At 33.8% G+C, this 18,627-nt stretch overlaps 3 protein-coding genes across 4 annotated transcripts; 1 reads left to right on the plus strand and 2 right to left on the minus strand.

Annotated features, from left to right (window-relative positions):
• Nucleotides 1-2,691: 2,691 nt before the first annotated feature.
• On the plus strand, nucleotides 2,692-4,380 carry LOC122583001 (CBL-interacting serine/threonine-protein kinase 7-like). Its single transcript, XM_043755438.1, has one exon. The coding sequence runs from the start codon at nucleotides 2,880-2,882 to the stop codon at nucleotides 4,182-4,184; it is 1,305 nt and encodes a 434-aa protein (XP_043611373.1). The 5' UTR covers nucleotides 2,692-2,879; the 3' UTR covers nucleotides 4,185-4,380.
• Nucleotides 4,381-10,782: 6,402 nt separating this feature from the next.
• Nucleotides 10,783-12,790, minus strand: LOC122585186 (germacrene A hydroxylase-like). Of its 2 annotated transcripts, XM_043757297.1 has the most exons (4): nucleotides 12,180-12,790; nucleotides 11,866-12,072; nucleotides 11,669-11,799; nucleotides 10,783-11,529 (listed from the first exon to the last, which is right to left on the minus strand). In XM_043757297.1, the coding sequence occupies exons 1-4, from the start codon at nucleotides 12,682-12,684 to the stop codon at nucleotides 10,918-10,920; spliced, it is 1,455 nt and encodes a 484-aa protein (XP_043613232.1). In that variant the 5' UTR covers nucleotides 12,685-12,790; the 3' UTR covers nucleotides 10,783-10,917. The 2 variants fall into 2 exon arrangements, with proteins under 2 accessions (XP_043613232.1, XP_043613230.1); XM_043757295.1 differs by having other exon boundaries at nucleotides 11,669-12,072.
• Nucleotides 12,791-15,758: 2,968 nt separating this feature from the next.
• On the minus strand, nucleotides 15,759-18,556 carry LOC122584678 (pentatricopeptide repeat-containing protein At3g23020). The gene has a single exon (XM_043756724.1). The coding sequence runs from the start codon at nucleotides 18,513-18,515 to the stop codon at nucleotides 15,912-15,914; it is 2,604 nt and encodes an 867-aa protein (XP_043612659.1). The 5' UTR covers nucleotides 18,516-18,556; the 3' UTR covers nucleotides 15,759-15,911.
• Nucleotides 18,557-18,627: the final 71 nt, after the last annotated feature.

Below are 18,627 nucleotides of genomic sequence, written 5' to 3' on the forward strand. Positions count from 1 at the left end.
TTCAAAAAACCATTAACATGACGCATAGTATGATTGAAAATTGATATAACGTATTCTTACTATTTTCATGTGGTTGTTTTTCAATTAACTTTATAACAAAAATTATATAACTAATTGTGATAGTACATATTAGTCAAGATGTAAAATATGAATTATGGAACTTTATCGAAATAATTAATGTAAAATCTTTTATATATTGATATCTTGTATCAATATAGATTTATCAAGATTTATATGTAACGTTAAGTTAACTAGTAAGTACGTACATATCAGTTTTTCGAGTTTCCCCATCTAATATAAGTATGTTGGACTTAATTAAACATGAACTAGATAAAATGAAAATGTGTCACACATCGATGTATTTGGTCATGTGCGGCATTTAATTAGACTGTATTTGGTTATGTACGGGTGTGGTACCAAAATACAAATATCAAATTTAATCATGGATTCAAATCTTATCACAAGCAAATGTGGTGAGGGGTCTTAGCAATGCTATATCCATCTACATATGGGAGGGCAAACCCTTTAGGGTATTGTCAAGATTCGAACCCGGCATGAGCATATCAAAATTAGAAGTATTAGCCATTTATCTGCGCTGTCTTTAAAAAAAAAAACAATTTAAATTAGCCATATACATTTGTTACAATAATACATCATCGAGTTAATTATCCCTGGTTATTGGCGTATCTACTAATGTTGTAGACGTGGGGGAGAGCCATCCCTGCTTGAGCAGCACCATTAAAATGTTTCATATTTATGATACCGTATAAATGATATTACATGCAATAAAAATATATAATGCATAATAATGATAGATTTATTAATTAAAAACTGTAATGTGATTTTTAATTCCCTAATTTGAAGATATACATTAGAAACCAACCCAAAAACAACAAAGATAATAAAGAACCATGTCAAACACTAATAGGCTTATTATTTAGGGTATAATACTTGTTCACTTTTAAAATTTCAAAGTCAAATTTTACCAATTTTTATTGTAAATATTTTTATTTGTGTTATATAATAATTGATGAAAGTTCTACCAATGAAGCACATATCTAAAACACAATCAATTCCTATAATTTTTTCATCAAATATTATATAACATAAACAAAAATAATTATAGTCAAAGTTTGTAAATTCGACTTTAAAAATTTGAAATTGGACAAATTTAGTGGGATGACAGGCGTATACTTTTAGCCTTCGAGCTCAAGGATTCTTGAATTTACCATTGTTCCTACTTCCTACTTCCTACTTCCTACTTCCTAGTGTAAAGGTCATATTTTGCGTTGCTAACAAAAACATATTCTTTGGATATTTTTCCTTCGCAACTTGTTTATCCACAAACTAGAAGTTATTAAAGTGTGTGAAATAAATTTATGTTTTAAAGTATTACGAGTAATACTCACGTAAAATGAAATGTTATAATTGAAAATAGTTAGCAAAGAAACCAACATTGTTATGTTTCAGGCCTTTCTTTGGGTATGTTTGGTACAAAAGCTTGGAGCTAAGGCTGTAGTTAAGGGCTTGGGGTTGGAGTTTGACGTTGGGGCTAGGGGCTGGGGCTTTTTTTTTCAACTCTCTTCCTACGCTCTTTTATTTTAAAGACCTTTTGGGGTTTTTAAGAGTTTTTCGGGGCTGGGGCTTTTGATTTCTTATGTATTGACAAACAAGGTTATAATTTTCAAATGAGATTATTTTTAAAAGCTAAGGGCTTTTAAGCTCTTAAAAACCCTTAAAAAACCCTTACCAAACAGTCCTTTAGTATTCTCTTATTATAAAAAGATATCATCAAATTGATTTTTTATGATAATGATGATTTGGAGAATTAATTCGATATCATATCATGAAAAATCTGGACACTTTAACATGTGGTCATTAGGCGTAACTAAGGCTGGCATAACAGGTCATACGAAACCTGTTAAGATACGGACCTGTTAAGGCACGAACTTGTTGAGGTTAAACACGAATACGACCTATTAATTAATCGTGTCATTTTTTTCAAACACGAACACGACACGAAAATTAACAGGTACACCTGTTAAGACCTGTTAAGGAACCTGTTAACATGTATATTATAGAATTCTTGACTAATATTGAAAAAAAAACCTTATGGATACAAAAACTCTTTTAAATCTCAACTATTTTATAGCGACAATAATTCTTACATTACAAAAGTTCATAAACATCTTACCTTATAAAAATCATATATCAAATCATAATATTACTTCTTGGTATTTTATATATATTTATAATCTTAACATGTCTTAACAGGTCCGGATCTATTAAGACACGAATCTTAACAGGTCCGGACCTGTTAAGACACGAAACTTGTTAAGAACAGGTCGTGTCGTGTTAACAGGTTCCGTGTCAAAATTATCAGCCTTAGGCGTAACGCATTTCTATTATTTATTAGTTTAAAACTTGAAAGGAAACAAAAATGATAACTTTCTTTATATTTTGCTTATTTGAAATACTTTAATTCTATTAGATATATAAGCAAAAACAAATTTCATTTGGAAAAAAAGTGTTTGTCTAGGGTCAAAAAGTGGACACATGAATCATAAGTAGGAGTAACACAACAACAAAAAGGGGCAAAACCGTAATTTACTACACGAAAATATCAAAGCCCAACCACACTTGGTGGCTAAAAACACGAATGACTTGAAGAAAGACAGCGAACACCCAACTATTTTTCTATCATTTCCCCTGTCTATATAAAATATACATTTTATATTTTATATATATATATACTCCTATATATCATCACAACTCCAGCAGCAACCACTCTTTCTTATCACCAAATCATTTCCAATTCCCCCATTCTCTCTCTGCTTTCAATCCACCGCCATTCATTCTCACAACCAATTCCGGCAACCATGGCACCGTGCATCAACCGGGCCGCCAGCGACGGCGGAACAATAATCCTAAACAAATACCAACTGACTCGTCTCCTCGGCCGTGGCAGTTTCGCAAAAGTATACCACGGCCGGTCTTTAATAGACGAGTCAAGTGTAGCTGTAAAAGTTATAGAAAAACCAGTAATCGCAAATCCGAGTATGGAACAACTACTTGTTCGCGAAGTAGCCGCCATGAGAAGATTAGATCACCCGAACATCCTTAAATTACACGAAGTGATGGCGACAAAAACAAAGATCTACCTCGTTATGGAACTCGCCACGGGGGGCGAGCTGTTCACTCAGCTCGCCCGACGTGGCAGGATGAAAGAAAATACCGCGAGACGGTATTTTCAACAAATTGTCTCCACTTTATATTTCTGTCATCAAAACGGTGTCGCACACCGTGACTTAAAACCGCAAAATCTTTTACTAGATTGTGACGGGAATCTAAAAATATCGGATTTTGGACTTTCGGCGTTACCTGAGTCACATAAAGACGGGTTGTTACACACGGCGTGTGGAACGCCGGCGTACAGTGCGCCAGAGATTGTTAGAAGGAAAGGATATGATGGGTCAAAAGCTGATGCTTGGTCTTGCGGAATTATATTATTTATGTTTTTAGCTGGGTATCTTCCTTTTGATGATAGCAATTTAGCTAACATGTATAGGAAGATACATTTACGAGAATTCGTGTTTCCTGATTGGATCCCGAAGCAACCCAGGATAATAATCCAAAAGCTTCTGGATCCAAATCCGAAAACACGAATGAGTATCGAGACTCTTATGAGTCTCGCGTGGTTTAAGAAATCTCTTAAACAAGATCTTGTGGAGCATACTCATTTACATGGATCATCATTATCATCATCGTCGCTATCATCTGATGATAGTGGCGATTGTAAAACGAATACTACTGGTATGAATGCCTTTGATATAATCTCGATGTCGTCCGGATTGGATCTTTCGGGTATTTTCGAGGAACAGGTTGTAAAGAAAGAAAGACGGTTTACGGCAACCGGAATAACGGCCGGAGAGATAGAAAAAAGGGTGGTGCAAGTTGGGCAAAAGTTGGGTTATCAATACAAGAAAATGAAAGATAAAGATGTGGTTGGGCTGGCCAAAGGGAGGATTGTGGTGGTGGTGGTGGTGAAGGTGTTGGAGGTGGCGATGGAGTTGTTATTGGTGGAGATGACGGTGGTTAACGGTGGTGGTCGTGATGGCTTTACTGATGTGGAATGGGAAGAAATGAGAGGTGGCTTTCAAGATGTTGTAGTGTCATGGAATTAATGATTTAATGGTAGAAATTAATTACTGAAAGTTGTAAATATTTTCAGTTTGGTAACGTGATTAGGCTTTGTATTTGTGTTTTTGTTTTTTGGGATTTTAATACAATTGGGACTCTGATTAATTAGTATTGTTAAAGGCATGGTTTAGGGTTTGTACTTATAAAACAAATTTTGGACAATGGAATGTAATTTATCAATTTTTTACTTTGTATGTTTACATTAATTTCTTGAATAGTATGCTACTGAATAGTGAATACTGATATCAAATGCTACTAACCTATCTGATTGAATACTACAATAACTGTACCTAATCCCTGAACGAGGTGAGCTATAGACAATCTTACATTCACTTAAAGGTAAAGAGACTGTTTCCATAAGGACTTCTGGGCAGAAAAATGTAAAAGTCGTAAAAGGGTAAAGAATTCATACATGTCTGTCGAGAACAAGATAAGACGATTGAATATTGTTGTTAAATTCAGTTTAATTACAAAGAGTATTTAAGGTTGGTTAAGTTCTTCAATCGAACATCCATAGCGGATGTAATTAAAGTATGAGACACAGATGTAATGGAACTACTTAATCGGCATGGTTTCTAAGTGGTTTCATTTGTCAATTCAGTTTTTATCGTGGAGTAAGTAGGACTGTAGGAGTATTATTGTAATACTTGGTTACAGTCGTTATGAAAACGTGAAGGATCTTCGTTGCATCTTCAAATTGTTAAAATTCAAATATGATGTCGATATGATCATTTTTTCGACACAATAATAATAATATTATATGGTATATAGAGGGTATATACTCAAAGCCTCTTCTACAAGCGCCTAGTTGTTTCATAAAACGTTAAATACATAATGCTTGGACCACTTAAATTTACTTTGGTTATATTATATATACCCATGCCAGTGTCTAGTTGGTTCATAATGCTTGGACCACTTTCATTTGGTTCTGTTGTTAATGTTTGTATAATAACTTCAATTTATATTAGGGTAAATTACAAAAATCATAGCTGAGGTTTGTTCGAAACTGCACTAATCATATCTACAATTTAAAAATTACACGAGACATACCCAACGTTGTTAAAAACTTACACTGACCATACCTATCGCTGACGGCCGTCTATTTGGCCGTTAAGTCAAGTCACATGTCGTGCATGTGAGGTATCAAAATCGTAATTTCTAGTATACTTCAGGTATCATTTGTGTAATTTATCCTTATAAAAAATTATTAAGAATTTTAGAGTTTTATTTATACTTCAATTATTGAGTTGGGTAGATATATGAAAAAGAGAAAAAAAAAAGAAAATAATTTAATTATGAAAAAAGGTTTTTTTTTAATGAAAAATGTATCGAGAAAAATAATTGATACAAGAATGCATTTATTATTATATATATCATTATTATTTTGTTATATTTGTATAGTAAATATAACAAGGATGATAACCATAAAAACCACTAAAGTTTTACTTTTATATTATTATTATTATTTTATTTTTTATGATTTATTCTTTTTGATAGAAACCTATATATAAAAAGATACAAAACAAAAAAACTTTTTAAAAGCAGTATAATTTTTTCATATGATTTTTGTCATCCACTGAGATTAGAGGGGTAAAGCAAAGTTGAAGACTCGTTACGATTTTAAAATATTTCTCAAATTAGCAATATGTAGCATTTTGGGTTTGGAGTTCCAGAGAAAAACATGTTTTTTGTTTTATGCATCCATCTTGAATGCATATTCTTCAAAATGATGCATCCAATAAAAAACATGATTTTTCCAATTTTGAAGGATCAATGTATTGTTAAACACTTAAATAATGATAAATAGTTATGCACTATGTTAGTTTTATGGACTTTTAATGCATCAAAATGATGTATATAAGTGTTCTCAGCGTTCTTATTTTAAGAGTGTTCTTGCCGGAGTGTTACTCTCTATATATAAAATTTAATATAGAATATCTATGCACTTTAATAATTGAAACATATATATAATAATCTTAATAATTTTTTATTAAAGTAAATTACACCGATGATACCTGAAGTATACACGAAGTTACGATTTTGATACCTCACATGCAAGACACGTGACTTGACTTAACGGTCAAACAGACGACCGTCAGCGATAGGTATGGTCAGTGTAAGTTTTTGACAACGATAGGTATGTCTCGCGTAATTTTTAAATTGTAGGTATGACCAATGTAATTTCGAACAATCCTCAGGTATGATTTTTGTAATTTACCTTTTATATTATTAAATACTACAGTATGAGAAAGAAAGTAAACACATAAGGTTTTTCTAATCAACTTATTTGGAATAGCGAGTCATTTTTGACTTAATTAAATGAGTAATAGCTTAACGGGAAATATAAAATATTGTTAATAGCATTATTGCTACTCTCATAAAAGTCTCCCTCTTTTTACCACATGATAAATCAATAATTATCCCCTTTAAATGTAAAGTCAACAACGGTCAACTAAATATTGTTAACAACATATTAACTATCCCTATAGCTTAATTGGGTATCTTGCATTTTTGCCCATAGTGGGTTCTTATTATTTTTATATTCACCCCTTATCTACTTTTTGAGAACTTTTATAAGAAAATATGACCGAGGTCACCTTGCATAAATGATTATATATTGATATGAGAAGTTTCCATTCATGCATGGTAGCAAATATGGATTAGAATAAACTATACAATTATAGAGCAACTATTGACTTATTAAAATTAATATCACTACCAACTTACCTATAAGTAGTAGCAAAGTTCTCAAATTCATTGGAGGATACTAACCTACTACTTAGGACAAACTAATTTTGACTTTGTTAATGACAGTCTCACGTTTCTTTAAAGAAAAAAACATACATCTAAAGACATCATTTGAGTTACTAGTATATATATATACAACTTATATAAGGCAATTGGTCCTAAATCTTCTTCATTTGGTCAAATTTGGTTTGTTGTTTACTTTAGTACTCAAGATTTTTAAACAAGGGTTTAATTTTTAACATGTGATTGTAGTAGGCCAAACATGCATATGTCATGGTCGAATATGTCTTCTAAGTTTATCAAATCCGAAGAGATAAACTTTAGAACGTCGTGTACGTTGCATCTTTCAACCAAACTTAATCGTTTATTATGGACAAGTTGATGGTTAATGACGCATTACACATAAGCTCGATCAACAGCCAACAGCTGAATTCAACATGTGTTTTCCAAATCAAATAATCAATAGTAACAAATTAAGGCAGAAATCTAATTCACACAAACTAGAAACGTAACAACTATTTGAAGTTATATGTAATAACAACTAACTAATGTCGCATAAAAACTATGGTGTGCAAGTTTTGTTATATATATTCTCTCAATAATTGCTTCAATGGTTACATAATTTCCTTATCTAACAACACTACAATACTTAACTTTTAGGTTCTAACTAACCATTTTTCAATCATTAGCAAAACCAACACTTTTTTATTGCAAAATAATGGAGATGACATGCGTAAGAATACAGGAGTTAATTTGCAATCATATATGTGAAGGTTTTTGATGATTTGTACATATGATTAGAGGTTGCAAAGCTAGCTGGTTTGATCCAAAAGATGGGTAATGGGTCACAAAAGACACCTCCAAGACTTTTCTTTTTGTTGTCATTTTTAATTAAGTTGATAACTAAGAAATGCATTATTTTTTAAACTTATTTTTTCATCAACTAAAAATGCATAATGATTTGTAGTTATCTAATAGCTAATGATTTGCTGTTAACACGCTAATTTTTATAAATTGGACTAGTTCAGCTAATGCCTAATATGAATGTTGGTTGAAAAAAAAGACAAGAATGTTTCTGTAAAGTGAAGAAGTTTATATAAGTTAATATTATCTTTTAGTTATAAGTATATAGTTTCTGAACATGGATAATGTAATTAAACACAGATGAAGTTATGTAACCAAATAAACTTACAATTAATATAAGACCACATAAAAATTAGGGAAGTCATGGGTTCAAGTCCCACATGTGACTAAAAGTTAAGGTTTCACGGTGGGTTTTCTGGTCATGCATTTGAGAAATGGAGATGATCGGATGGGCTAATGACCCGTTAATGATCTAACTTGTCTAAAAAAAGTTGCTTACACCCGCAGATACTAAATATAAATATATGATCAGTGATTGCAACTGGTTTACTCTTTGCTGTTGGCTTTGCAGGTGCCAGAAGTGCTAAATTGAACTCATATGACCACATGTTCCTTGCACCGATGCCAAGTTCTGCCAATGCAAGAAGTGTTGAACTGAAAACCAGATAGATGAACTCAAGTTAGTCACTGCCAGAATATGTAATTCAAATTGTTATGACACCAAATCAAATAAGAATTTGACTAGGCACCTAAACATTAAATCAGGCTCTTTTTATAAACAATTTTTATTTTATGAAAACCTAACATCAATAGACACCTAGTTAGCCAAATCTTAGTAACCGGATAGTTTACCACTTCTCCATGAAATTGGTCGATAGAAGTTCTTAGTACAAGCAACGACTTCTATGTGTTGCGACGACATAACATTGGAACTATTTCATTTAAAATAGGCTGCCAAATGGAATATTGATATCAGTTGATCAATCTTGGTTCAATAAATATTACTGTATGTTGCTGAAACGGGTCAACCTGAATCAAGATATGGCAAACTCGATCAAACTAAAACGGGTTAACTGGATGGAGCCTTTAGATGCGGTTGAAAGAGAGAAGCTAAAACATTATAATACAAATATTAAGCTAAAATATCCATTTCCTATTCACCAGATTGTAGATACTTTGGACACATATAAGGTGTATGAAATTGCCAGATTGTAAATAATGTCGAAATTGAAATTTAATAAAACATCAAGCAAGAAAAGAAATGTGAATAAAGGTAAAAGCTTAATATTATATAAAGCTCAAACACATCCCAAAAGCCCTGGAGATTTACAGAATCATTCAACATCTGGTCTTCACATGAGTGCTTGTATCAGAATACAAAAATAACTCATTAAACTAGTTAAAAAGTATATCAATAAAAAGTCATAAAGAATTCTGCAGATAAGAAAATGATTAGCATACAGATGATACAACAGTATTTTTTTAACACTTGGTGACATCTCACTTTGGACTTTAGTATTGCGGCTTATATAGCATAAAGATGGATCTAGCACATAAGTTTTGACATGCTAGATCTAGCTTAACTAAGTTATAAAACTTTTGATCTATACATGGATAATACGTTTTGATACAAGTGACATTTACCCCAAATGTTCTAAGGAATTAAGAGAATTAGAAAAGTTCAAGCATCAAATACCCTATGGCTTAGTTTTTGAAATTACCCGTTTGACCCGTTTGCGACATCTGTAAATACAACAGGCCAACGAGATAAGCGTATTTGACAATGTGTGATATTAGTGTCAGAATGGTTTTTCCAAAACCAAAAGCTAAACTGTTCTTGGTTTAGTATTCATGATTTTTATGCTGTGCCATTTCTTACTAGATAAACTGTTTCTATTGGCATTTTATGCGTACGTAGACCGTTTACCAAATAAGTCAGATAAAATTTTTTGGAAGTCAAGTCACTGCCTTCAGGTTTTGAACCGATGGTTTTCTTCCTATCAAGGGAACTGGTAGCCTGGAACCAGTAAATTTTTTGTGTTGTTATCTAGGCAACCACTATTTCATTTAATGTAATAAATCTTGCCAGACAAGGCAAATTCAACCCACTGATTTCAAGGAATGAATCGGTTGGTCTGGTAATACGTTTTTATCTCTAGTTTCTGGTATACCGCTTTGAAAGTACCATTTTGACCCAAACCGGTTTTCACTCATGATCAATCCTACCCAATTCACTACCTTTAAACTTATGCCATTATTTACTATTCCACGACTAGTAATTTACATGATATGGAAGTAAAATTTTGTGAGTAGGGAGATCAAGATAGATTTACAATTACCTGCTGAAACAACATCATGTATTAAGGACACATCTTTCATCAAGTGTGATCCAGCATGCTGTTTTATAAAGCTTCATCCTATATTCAGTGTGAACTACAACAAAGTCTGTTTGTTGTGCTGATACATGAATCGATACTCAGGACAATTAATTGTAGCTCCATGAAGGAATAACCTCACAAGATCATGAAACACAAAAGAAAAAATCAAGATTCTATAAACTAATAATTAGTGATACAAGATTCAAAATATCTACGAATTTACATCAAAGTAATCCAAGGTTCTAGATTTCTTCCAATAGTGAAAGTCAATCATCACTGACTAATATCTTGAAAAGCCATACTGACAACTGAACTGAGAGTGGTCAGCCATGCTTCCATACCTCTTTGGTAATCGTCTCTCCACACAAATTCAAGATTCTTGATTGCTTTCTTTGGAGCTCCACGTTTCATGAGAACAACTCCAAGTGATTTAAAAGTGGAATCATTAGGTTGAGCACCACATTCAATCATCTCGCAGAGTAACACTCTTTCAAGCATACCCCTCTCTGAGTACATTCTAGACTTCTAGTAAGCGAATACTGTGTGATTTCAACCTCAAAAATCCTTTTATCCATCTACTTTCATAGCAAAGAAAAGAATGTACAATTATTGTATGTTAAATCTTCTTACAACTTTGCAAGTGTCACTTTTATTGTAACATTCGATAACTAAAGGAGATACATTGATAAAGATATTGAAATCAAATCTACACACATGATGTTGGTCATTAGTTAGCGTTACAAGCAACTGGAACTAAATGCAAGTTGTGTTTTAAATTAAGAGTGGCTCCATATTTCTCACTTGTATCAAGATCTTCGGGTTGTACTCCACTCGGGAGTTCCCAATTGAAGTGGTAAAGTAGTCTGGCAAGAGGAAGCTCGACATTGGCTAACCCCAAAGTCATGCCTGGGCATATTCTTCTTCCTGCCCCAAACGGAAGAAATTCAAAATCCGTTCCTACTAAGTTAACCGAAGTCTCATTAAATCTTTCCGGATCGAAACTTTCTGGATCACTCCAGTGATCTGCATCACATCCTATTTTCCACGCGTTGATAATAACTTTTGTACCGGCGACTATATGGTATCCACCAATGTCACACTTCTCTTGACTCTGTCTGATAAGCAATGGAGCAGGAGGGTGCAACCTTAAGGTTTCCTTAATCACAAGTTTCAAGTAGTCAAGTTGTTGAATATCCGACTCATGGATCTTTTTCTTTCCCTTTGCTACATGCCTAAGCTCGGCTTGTGCTTTCACCATTACCCTTGGATTTTTCATTAGTTCTAACATCGCCCATTCTATTGTCACCGATGAAGTATCTGTTCCAGCTACAAACATATCCTGTGTCAAAATTTCAAGGTCATGGATATAAGATAAAAAGTTGCACACCTATATTTCTAAGTCCACTAGTGAAAATAAAATAGCCAAAAGTAAAGAACAATGCAAATTAATGATTTGTCGTAATAATATAAAAACTTACCAACAGGACAGCTTTCACATTATCAGAAGTCAATGGAAAGTGAAGTCCACCATCATCTTTGATCCTCAAGAGAACATCAAGCAGATCTTCATTCTGGTCGCTCAATCCAGTTGCATTGTGTTGTTGATGGTCTGAGATAATGCGATTTAAAATTTTATCAATCTGTTTGTGTATCTTTGTCAATTTCTTTCTCGTACCTGCAACTAGATGCAGAACTTTGACAGAAGGAAACACATCTGACGCATCAAAACCACCCGACACAGATATTATCTCTTCAATCAATGCAAGAAGCTTTTCCTGATCCTTGCATTTGCTTCCAATTGAAACTCTAACTGCAATAGCATTCATCATTGAGAATATCTTCTCACTAATATTGATTGTTTCTGACCCGTATGGTGGCAAAGCTAGAAAATTTATACCAAAACTAATATTAGTATTGTTTGTATACCAAATAACACTAGAATTACTATAAAGAAAAAGTTGTAGACAACTGAGCTCAATATTGGCTTACATGTAGTTTTACCCCTAATGCCAATGGATTCGATGAGACTCCAAGACTCTTCATCGCGAATAGATTCAAAAGATCGGACTTTTTTGTCACTCAGAAGCTCCAAAATGCATATTTTACGCATTTGTCTCCAGTACTCACCGTAAGGTGTGAAAACGATACCTGTATAGTTATATCCAATGATTTCAGCACCAAGAATCTTGGGCCTGCTAGGAAAACAGAGATCATGGGTTTTCAAGACCTCCTTAGCCAAAGCAGGAGATGAGATTACGACTGCAGAGACTTCACCGAGCTTTAGATGAAAAATTGGTCCCAGTTTTTGGGCTAAGTTTCCGAGAGCTCGGTGTGGGAGATCTCCAACTAGGTGATGCAAGTGTCCAAGTAAAGGGAGCTTCCATGGTTGCGGAGGAAGGTTTTCGTTGCCTGATGAGCTTCTGTGTTTAGTAAACAAATAGAAGAAGGCAATACAGAGAATCAAGAGAGCAAAAAAGTGGATTTGGAGTTCCATATAACTAATGCTTAAAACTCAACTGCTTCTTAGCAGGTCTTAACTTCATAACTAGGTGGTCCAACAACTAGATATTTGGCAGCAGCCAGCAGTCCAAGATGTGGTTAATGACTTTCCAATTATATAACAATGTTTATTACTGTATATATGTATCCAACTAGGTATGTATTCTAAGTATTTAGCTTTTGAATTCTTAACATATATTGCATGTATTTATGTATAGATGACATCTTATGTCCGAGAATAAAGTGTCGGTTTACAAACATTTGATTAGCAATCGAAAGCTAGATAAAGATAATAAACAAGATTATATTAAAATACATATTAGTAGATATAGATTAATGTATTAATCGGATACATTGACCCTGATAGAGAACAAAGTGGCAAAAGAGAAAATCTAAATGCACGCCAGAGTGTCATTGACATTTTTGCAATAATTATGACATTTTTAATTAGGATTATTACTTCAAAATGTAAACGACTTTACACGAATTGTCATAACGTGTATTGAACTTTAATCCTATGTATTGTATGTAATGAAATTATAATATATGTGCATTGTCTGTATCCGACCAATCAAAAACGTATAAGTGACAAACTTATATGGTTGCCACATATACCCGGATACATACAATACACAGGATTTGAAAATTAATTACATACATTGTACAAAATTGAAGTTTCATACACAATATGATAATTCATGTAAAGTTGTATACATTCTAAGGTACTAAACCCCGTTTAAATGCAAAATGATTTGTAGTTATGTATTAGCTGTAAAACGTTAACTTTTATAACTGTACAGCTGCAGCTAATGCCCAATATGAATGTTGGTTGAAAAAAAAAGACAAAAAATTGTTATTTCTCTATAGAACATAAGTTTAGAAAATATTTTAGTTATAATAGTTTTCGGACAACAATGTAATTAAACAAATAAAAACTTATGCAACCAAATAAAATTACAATTAAACTGCAACATATAAGACCGCATAAATATGATCAGTCATTGCAACGGTTTACTCTTAGCTGTTGTTGGCTCTGCAAGCGCTAAAAGTATAAAATTAAACTCATATGACCACAGGTTCTTTGCAATGCAAGAAGTGTGATTTGAAACCAGATTAATGAACTCAAATCCGTAAGACCGTCACTGCACGAAGAAGTAACTGTTATGCTACTAAATTGAATAAGAATTTAACTAAGCACCTAAACGGTAAATCAGGTTCTTTATAAGTTTATATAAAACAATTATTTAAATATGAAAACCTATCATCATAGACACCTAGTTGGCCAAACCTTAGCAACCAGATGGTTTCTCACTTCTCTGTGAGTACACCAAGTTCTTAGTACAAGCGACGACTTCTGTGTGTTGCAACTTCCTAATATTTGTGCCATTTCATTTGAAATGGGCAGCCAAAGGAAACATTGATATCAGTTGAGCAGTGTAGTTTTAACAAATATTACGAGTATATTGCTGAATGGGTCAAACTGAATCGAAATTTGGCATACTCCAAACTGAAACGGGTCAACTAAATGGAGCCTATAGGAGCAGTTGAAAGAGAGAAGCTAAAATATAATATTACATTATGAAGCTGGCTAAATTAGTAAATTGTAGGTATTCTCAAATGGAAATAAGATTGTAATTAATGTCAAACTTGAGATTTAACAAAAACATCAAGCAAGAAAAGAACTTTGAATAAAGGTAAAAGGCTAAAAGCTTAATATTATATAAAAAGCTTAAACACATACCAAAAGCCCTGGAGATTTACAGAATCATTCAACATTTGGTCTTTACATGTGTGCTTGTTTTGTATCAAAACACAAAAAGAGCGCATTAAACAAGTTAAAAAGTATCAATAATAAACCATAAAGAACTCTGCAGATACGGACATAATTACCATACGGAGGATCCAACACGTATAAGTAATTTTTTATTTTTTTTTAATGGCAACACATATAAGTAATTAACTTTTGAAAATTAATATTGAAGCTTATATAGCATAAAGACGATCTAACACATAAGTTATTCGCACGCCAATAAAGAACTAACCATCTCCTGAATATATCCAAACTGACTAAATTATAAAACTTTTGAAATTTAAATGGGTAATTTGTCTTAAAACCATGAATTTTAATGCAGATATTCTAAAGAACTAAGAGAATAAGAAAAGTTCAAGCATCCTATCCACTATGGCTTAGTTTATGAAACTTACTGGTCTAAGATAAGACATACTTGGGGAAATAACATACTTTGTACCCTGGCACCAGTAACGGATGTAAAAGAGTCGAGCGCACAGATGTATCTGTGGTTGACACTTGAACACAATATGGACTTGTGTGGTTATCTATGCAACCACTACTTAATTTTATTTAATAAATTTTGCTGGATGAGGCAACTTCAACCCATTTAGTTTTAGAAGTGAAACGGTTGGTCTGGTTTATGTTTTTATCTCATATTTTCAGAAATAAACAAAAGAAGATAGAAATAGCTAGAAATGGGTTAAGTGGGTGGAACGGAGGGACAATCATTTGAACTCCAGTATACTTTAATGCATACGTCATATATCATCTACTCGGGTTGTCGTCATAAGGTTAACTACAATTTATTCAATATTATAGGACAGAAAAGTTTGTTGCCAGGTCAGCTAATTTAACTTTAAAAACACACTAAAAGTATTCATTTTGACCCAAACCCATCTTGATTCATGATCAATCCCACCCAATTTGCTACCTCTAAACTTATGCCAATATCTACGATTCAACGACTATTAATTTACATGATATGGAAGAAATATAATGAGAGAGTGGAGATCAAGAAAGATTTTTAATTACCTGCTGAAACAACACCATGTAGTAAAGACACATCTCTCATCCATGTGATCCAGCATGCGGCTGTTTAATAAGCTTCATCCCATATCAGTATGAGCTACCACAAAGTCTGTTCGTTGTGATGATATTTGAATTGATACTGAAGACAGTTGATTCTAGCTCAGTGAAGGTATAACCTTACAAGAATCACGAAAAGAAAAATGCATACTGGCATCATGTTAACGTTAAAAGCAATATAAAACATGAACTGATAATATGTGATCCAAGATTGAAGATTCTATGAATATACAACAAGATTCTATAAACTAATAATTAGTGATACAAGATTCAAAACATCTATGAATATACAAAAAAGTAATCCAAGATTCTAGATTCCAGTCCAATACTGGAAGTCAATCATATCATTGATCACTAATATCTTGAAAAGCCATACCAACAACCGAATTGAGAGTGGTCAGCCATGCTTCCAAGCCTCTTTGGTAATCGTCTCTCCACACAATTTCAAGATTCTTGATTGCTTTCTTTGGGACTCCACGTTTCATGAGAACAACTCCAAGTGATTTAAAAGTCGAATCATTGGGTTGAGCACCAGACTCAATCATCTCCTTAAAAATTGTCACAGCCTCCTTGAATCTACCATCGGAAGCATACAATCCAAGAACATGATTATAACTCAATAAATCAGTCAATATCCCCAATTCTCTCATCTGTTTTGCAATCTCGAAGGCTTCCTCAAAACTCCCAATTTTCTTGTACATACATAACATCATGGCATAAGAAAACTCATTAGCATTCCCATTTCTTCTCAATTTTTCAAAGATCTCTTCAGCTGGTTTTACCATTGATCGCTCGGTGTAGAGATCAATCATACAATTTGAAGAATAAACATCTGGACCCACGTCTAATCTTTGAAGCATGTAGTAGGCTTCTTCTGCATCTTTTAAACACCCAACTTTTGTGTAAAGTTTGATTAGAGAATTACATATAACACCATTCATCGCCAAACCCATGTCCTTCATTTCATTGACATAATGTAAAGCTTCTTCAATGTTTCCAGCATCTGCATAAGCATTGATCAACACACCGTAAACAACCACATCAGGTTCTATATTGAATCCAGCCATCTCTTTAAATAAGCCCACCGCCATTTCCAAATGGCCTAATTTCACGAAACTTGAGATCACAGCGCAGTATGGTATGCAGTCACTAACCAATCCAGATTCCTGCATCTTCCTTAAATATAAAGTAGCTTTTTGTGGGAGGTCAGCACTCGCTAAGGTTTGGATAAGTGAATTATAGCTGCATTTATCTGGGAACACACCATGGTCATCCATGCTATCAATTAATCGACATGCTTCATCATACTTCTTATTGATGCCATAAGCTTTGATCATGACATTGAACTCAAGAACATTAGGATTTCTTCGTTCTTGACAGCATTTGAAAACTTTCTCAGCTTCTAAAATATGACCACGCTCTCCAAAAGCATCAATACTCGCAGAGTAACACTCTGGACTCATCTTCCCCTGAATATGAAACCGATTAAACCATGACCATGACTTTTTAAGCATACCGGCCTCTATGTACATTCTAGTAAGCGAAGACTGTGTGAACTCATCTATCTCAAGGTCCCTTTTATCCATCTCATTTACAAGTTCTTCTGCTTCACTAACCATATGTCTTAATGAAAAAGCATATAAAAGCGTCCGGTAACTCACAGCATCCGGCTCAAGAGAAGCCTCTTGCATCTTTTTAAAGTACCCTCTAGCCATAACGATGTTGTCATGCTTAACATGTAAAGAAATAAGTATATTATACGTTCTAGTATCAGGTACACACTGATGCTGATCCATTTTTTGCATCAATGATGCAACTTCTTCTAACCGACCATGATTACCAAACATGTGAATCATCGTATTAAGCGTCACTGTATTTGGGACAATACCTTCTCGAAGCATCTGCTCAAATATCTCAGACGCGTCGTTTACCCTACCAGCTTTCCCATATGTATCAATCAAAGTATTATACGTATAGGAGCTCAAACTAACATTAGTTTGTGCATCACCATTCAACGTCACAGCTTTTTTCACTACGCCATTAGCACCAACCTTCACAGTCTCAGGCACGGCCTGCGCCACACTTTTACGCGCAGACCACTTTTTGAAAAACTCCTCGGCCTTTTCAAACTGTCCAGCGGTTTTATACATTTGAACAACAATCCCCATAGTCACCTCATCAGGTTCCATCTCTTTCTTATTCATTACCTCCAACCAATACATCGCTTTCTCTCTAACGCCTCCTTTACTATAAACATCAATCAATGTCCCATACGTAGAATTTATCGCCTCAATCCCATTCTTCTCCATTTCATCCCTCAACATCTCAAGCTCATCCCATTTCTGAGCTTTTCCTAGAATCCTAATCATAATATTATAATGTATCACATTCAACTCATAACATCCTTTCCTCTTAAACCACTCGAAAATCTCCATAGCCCGTTGCCAAACTCTTTGCTCCTTCAAAATTATCGTCCTTTCCTTATTACTTAACCTCAATTCCCACGGCTTAAACGCTTCGTCTAAATCACTAACTCTTTCCAAAGCTTCCAATATAGCAGGTATACACCCTCCATACCTTACCCATTTGTTGTTTCCCTTCCTTACCACCTCATTCTCATTCACGCATTTCGTCGAACACTTGGTATGCAACTTCTCCTTTCTTAACCAAACTTGCGCATTTCGTCGAACAGTTGGTGTGCATTTTTCAAACACACCATTTTCTCCATCTGGGTTTTCAAGAAAACCATCTGGGTCAGTTTTCGGTCTGAAAAAGATAGATTTTTTGTTAAAATCATGAGGTGGGAAATGGTGTTTCTTGATGGGTGGTTTTTGAGGCAGTGAAAGATTTCCATTGTTGTTGGATTTTGAAGTTGTGCTGGTGTTGTTGTTGAGTGAATGAAGAATATGTATATAATTTGTATCTATAGGTTGAAGCTTGATAAACATATTTTTGGAAAATCAGATATAATAATAGTCACCAATGTTAATATCATTGCCTGCTGCTGCTGGCTATGTTGTTCAAAAAACTGTTATATGAAAAAAGATATTGTTACTGTTA

This window comes from Erigeron canadensis, chromosome 1 (genome assembly GCF_010389155.1).
Source record: "Erigeron canadensis isolate Cc75 chromosome 1, C_canadensis_v1, whole genome shotgun sequence".
Classification (NCBI taxonomy): domain Eukaryota; kingdom Viridiplantae; phylum Streptophyta; class Magnoliopsida; order Asterales; family Asteraceae; genus Erigeron; species Erigeron canadensis.